The 5,380-nt window shown below is 44.4% G+C and overlaps 1 protein-coding gene across 1 annotated transcript in view; it reads left to right on the top strand.

Annotated features, from left to right (window-relative positions):
* LOC102201484 (calmodulin) overlaps positions 1-5,084 on the top strand; it is a 12,410-nt gene extending 7,326 nt beyond the window's left edge. Inside the window, exons 4-6 of the mRNA XM_005724852.2 lie at positions 2,147-2,253; positions 3,136-3,271; positions 3,988-5,084. Coding sequence (XP_005724909.1) covers positions 2,147-2,253; positions 3,136-3,271; positions 3,988-4,016 — 272 coding nt within the window. The 3' untranslated portion in view covers positions 4,017-5,084. The remainder of the gene's footprint in view (positions 1-2,146; positions 2,254-3,135; positions 3,272-3,987) is intronic.
* Positions 5,085-5,380: the final 296 nt, after the last annotated feature.

Here is a 5,380-nt window from a genome sequence, read left to right as displayed (position 1 = left end):
CACTAACATCCCCTTGTTCTGCCTCTGCCTCCCTTGGCTGATGCAATCTAGGTCAGACAGCAGTGAAGCTAGTAATGGAAAATAAAAGTGGTTACATAAGGCCTCTCTGCGCTTTGCACATCCAGTACCCACATCAGCAGCCATGGGATGTCAGCTGAAAATCAGCTTTATTTACCAAACAAGGAGGCTGGGGTAAAGAATTACAACAAATGGAGACAGGATGGAAGGCTTTAGCTAGAGACGGCACTGTGTCGGTGTGGTATCAGATAGAAATGCTGGTTTTTAATTCGCCACCGCACAGAGTTGAGCACGAAAGCATAACCACACATGCTGTAAAACACCCGGGAGCTATTATATTCCTCAGCCTAAAAGAAGATCACATCATGTTTAAGACAGGATAAAAAACAAGCGTAATTATGAATTAAAATACAAGCTTTAGCTGCAGCACATCACTCGTCATCATTACACAACCCGACCCTTCCTTCCCGGCTCTGGGATGGAAGCTGGCTTTATGATGCAGGAAAATCCAATGACCACACACAAGTGTCGAGATGCCTCAGCCTTCTATAGTTTGCGTCAGCACCTCTTATGTGTAATCGCACCATCTCCCACTCGGTTCACTCCTTACATTCTCTCCTCTTCACATCTCCCTCATCTCCAGCTCCCTCTCTGCCACCCACTCACTCCCTCCCTCTCTTTTTTTCTCTCTCTTTATCTTACCACCCTTTTCTCTTCCTCTTCCCATCTGCCTTCCTCCCTATCTTCATCCATCTGCTTCTACCCTTCTTCGTCATTTGCTGTTGCAGCTGGCCTGAGGTGCAGCTGTACAGATATCGCTCAAGGGCTACCTCTCTTGTTATTTTCCCCCTTGGATTGTGGTCCCCCCCCCCAATATCCATCTCTCCCAACCCCCCAGTGGCAGCATGTGTTTTCCCTTCGGTGCTGCTTGATGTCTCTGTGTTAGATAACAGGTCCTTAGACTGCTACCGCAGGCCATGAGATCGCCATCTGCCCCATCACATTACGACATTCCTTTTTTGATATACACGTCCATCCTCTTGTTCACTCTTTAGCTCTCCCTCTAAGGCATGCTCTGCCATTGGTTAATCTGCCCACAATCCCACCCCAGGGCTAATCCTCATGGTTACTTTGCCCTTGGTGTCCCTGACCTTCATTTCAATTCCCTCATAAATTTCTGGGTATTTTTTGTCACTTGTTAATGAAAATACATTTCCCATAGTTCTTACTGATTCTTCAGATCTTGTAATAGATCTGGAGATCTGTTACGTCCCCCACCAGCTTTCCCAGCCTCCTTCTTATGGTGTTATTGGTGAGCCACTAAGCTCCCCATAGAGCCTTGCACTGTCAGGAATGTCTGATCCTTTGGTAATCCTGTCTTGACAACACCTATATGGATATTGATCGATTTGCACACACATGCATGTGTCAGTAGCATAGCAGCTACCATTAGCACCATCTGGAAAGCCATCGCTGGTTCACGTGTGCCAGATATTGCACTTTTTCTGCAAACAAAATAGCAGATATTTTACAGGGAACAGGAGCAACAAAGATGGATAGGAGGGACGGAGCATCCAGACCTTTTCTCGCTCTCCCTCCAGCCTCAGTTTGTGACTGTGGGGCCACAAGAGATCTTTCGATACATGCAGGCTCCTTGAAGGCAAAGCTGCACAGTACACTAAATGTCTGCATTATGGATGACTGCCCATGGGTCCCCTCACTGCAATCCTGCTGCGTTGCTTATAACATACGCAACATTTTCCAAGGGCTTCCCCTAAGGAAGAAAAGGAAGCACATACATACACAGAGTCACCCTCACACATACCCCTCCTCCTCCCAGCCTTCAGTAGATATGTTTAGCACAGCAGTAAAGGTGTATGATAAATTATTTTTGAACTGTTCAGCCTCAAGCTTCACTGTCAAAAACATCTTTGAAGAGCAGACGTGGCCTAAATGCTAATATAAATGTTTCTGTAATACACAGCAGCAGCAGAAGGACATAAATGAGTATTTTTGGTGCTTTTCATCAGCTAAATGCTGCGTTGTATTATGTCTACTTATCAGTGTTTGCTTTTACGTAATTGCAGTTTTTTGCTGATTAAACGCGCCCGTTGATCACCCATTGCAGGTAATGGAACCATTGACTTCCCAGAGTTCCTGACCATGATGGCCAGAAAAATGAAGGACACAGACAGCGAGGAGGAGATCCGCGAGGCTTTCCGGGTATTCGACAAGGTAAATAAGCTTTTAAGAGCATCATTAAGGAATTACAGCACAGCGTCCGTGCTTTCCAAGCTGAAGTTTTGGTTTTGGTGGAACAAGAGGTCGACGGATTGTTAAATAAATGGTAAATGGCCTGTATTTGTATAGCGCTTTACTTGGTCCCTAAGGACCCCAAAGCACTTTACACATAATAACAAATAAGCCCGATAATTCAGAGCAGGGAGAGCTTTTTGTTTTCTTTGCCTTTTTAAGATTAGTTTTAGAGGGGGAAGAAATGCAGCAAATGCTTTGGTAACGCAGGGACTAAATGGCATTTGGATGCATGTGGTATGCGCCTTAACCTCTTGGTTATTAAGTTGCATGATAATGTAAATTTATTACAGCAGGCCAGGCTAATGTTCAATTAAAGCAGAGCTATTCTATTCATTTCCAGCTCAGTGGTTTTTATTTTGGACTCTACTACAGTTAGACAATCCACACAATAATCCTTAGTTGTCTCGTTCTTGGCCGTTGTGAAGCCCCTCAGTTTCTCCTCTGTGTGGAACAAGCTGCCTTTCTTCCTCCTTTATGTCAGCCTTCTTCTGATTGGCTGCCCTTCCTAAGCAGAGTTTGAACAGCAGGTGGGTCAAACTTTTTTGAGATGACCATATTGGGAATATCCTATTTCTTTGACATGAAGATCCAAGAATTGAAGACGAGCATCTCCCGTTGTAACAGTAGCCTGTATGTGACAGAAAATAGACCTGATGCAAAGAAAAGTCGTCTGTTCGTTTACTTCCTGCTTGCGTAACACCTTCTCCTTACTTACTTACTCCATTTTTACCTGAGCAGTTGTCAGCCTGCAGGGTATTTGTTTTACCGCTTGATGCGATTGTTCCCGTGCTCCGTTTCTAGGACGGAAATGGCTACATTAGCGCCGCAGAGCTGCGTCACGTCATGACGAACCTGGGAGAGAAGCTAACGGACGAGGAGGTGGACGAGATGATCAGAGAAGCAGACATCGACGGAGACGGACAGGTCAACTACGAAGGTAAAAGACTGTGACGAGCGCGAAGGAAAGTGCATGCTAAAATGTCACGCTACACAAATAGCTTTAGTTTCTAGGCCAGGGTGCGAGCTTTTATTAAACAGGGAGAACGGAGCGCTTCATTTGCCAAACTGTATTTCTCTGAGGGCGACCGCAAGACAAGCCAGCTGCACATTATATTAGTTATTAGATGGGGGGTATAGATGGAGCCTGCTGAAACAGAGATAGGAGAAAGCCATCCTTCTGAATTATCATCAGTGCGCCAGGAGCCTTTTCACTCTTTCTCCCTCGTCCTCCCTTCCTCCCACTGTTGGTCCCCTGGCACATTACACGAGAGACTGCGCTCATTTTCTAGAAGGCTGTTGATATATTATGAACAGTCCATAAGTCCTGGCTGCAAAGTGCCCTACTTCTACACTCCGACCGGATACACGAAAACCTCCTTTTATTTGTTCACTCTTGTCAGTTTCACCATCACATTTCTCCCCAGCTGTAAGCACAACGCTCGAGCTTTTTAATCAAACGGGTTTAATGAGATGAACACGGAAGCTGTTTGGAAAGGGGACACTAATTAGTATGTGTGTTCTGAACCTGCTCAAGTTGATTAAAAAATTAATAAAGCATTGAACAATTTAGCAGGTGACTGCTCTTACTGGCTGTGCCAAAGCTTCACACCCAGTGTCCTCATTGTCTCTTGTCCCCTCTCTCTCTGTTTGCAGAGTTTGTACAGATGATGACTGCAAAGTGAAGCTTGCCTGCCCCGTCCTGCCCCCTCTTAGAAGAAAAACAAACAAAAAAAGGATAAAAAAAAAAAATCAAAATGTTTTACTTACCTCTTGGAAAAAATGTTCATTTATTCATACTGTTTCTGTATAGAAAATAATTGAATGTTGAAATAAAATATCCTTCTGTCCACACAGGAAAAATATAAAAACATACAAAAAATATCTGCATGAAAATGGTTAGTGATCCTGTCCCCTCCCCCCCGGAGATCAGTTTAGCATCAGTACTTAACAAGTAAAAATAATAACGACAAACCCTGTAACTCCCTTCAGACTAAAGCAGCAGCATTTGGTGAACTCCTTCCAGTTCCATTTGCTAGTGGTAAAGTCTGGGCTGGCCATCTCTTCTTTCTCTCTGTTTTCTGTTCTTCATGCATGCAGCTTGAGACCGGAGCACTAACCTAACCCTCCGACCCCTCCCTCACCTCCGCCCCTCCTCCGGGCTACCAGAGCGTGCTGATTCCACTATGAGCTGTCCTCTTGTTGGTTTGGTACAGTTTTTTGTATTTGGAGAGGAACTCTGTACTGTTAAGATGAGAGAATATAACAGGTTCTAACTCAAGCGTTAAAGTGGAACGGGACTTAATGTATGCTAGATAAAAAGTGGAAAAAACAAAACCCCACAATGTACAAAAAACATTTTCAAATGTTTGGCATGTTCTTTTGTTTTTGTTATGTTATTTGGACGGCCATCTTAGTAGTTGTGCGTCCCGCCCTTTGAAAGGAGGGGGGACTTAAAGAGTCTTACGGTGAGCTTTCTCATTTCTTTTTTCTTATCTTTCTTTTTTCTCGCTGAGATGCAGTGTCTGTCCTCTTTTCTTGCAAGAGAGAATCACTGGCCTTCACTTTTCTTCTTCTGTTTCTCGACTCAGACGTGAGCATAGTGAGGGGTGTACTGTGTTCGCAGCGCATGCTGTTAGGAGTGTCGGCACACCGGTCTTTGCAGATGTTCTTCTGAGTTCAGTTTACATTCATTCCAAGTTGTACATGCTAGTCTTTATTTCTTTTTTTCAAATAAAAGACCATGAACTTTATCGTGTCTTATGTCATTTTTCTTATGCTTGATTGTGAAAATGATCTATGAAGACAGCATAATGAGTCTGTATGTTGTTTACCGACTAGACAAATGTGTCAACAATAAATAATTCTGATCATCCTCTCCATGTGCCGTGTCTTTGGGTGGTGCTGAGAAGGACCGGGTGGTGTGTGATACTCCTTTACATGGCGGTGAGGTTTACGGAGAGCGAGCGCTCGCAGGGGAGGGAGAGGCAGCAGGATGTGTTTGCTTTCCCGCTCAGCCGTGGATATACATACACATCCGTGACGCCTC

This window comes from Pundamilia nyererei, unplaced genomic scaffold (assembly GCF_000239375.1).
Source record: "Pundamilia nyererei isolate P.nyererei 1_Seehausen unplaced genomic scaffold, PunNye1.0 scaffold00013, whole genome shotgun sequence".
NCBI lineage: Eukaryota > Metazoa > Chordata > Actinopteri > Cichliformes > Cichlidae > Pundamilia > Pundamilia nyererei.
This window is presented reverse-complemented; position numbering and strand designations above follow the sequence as displayed.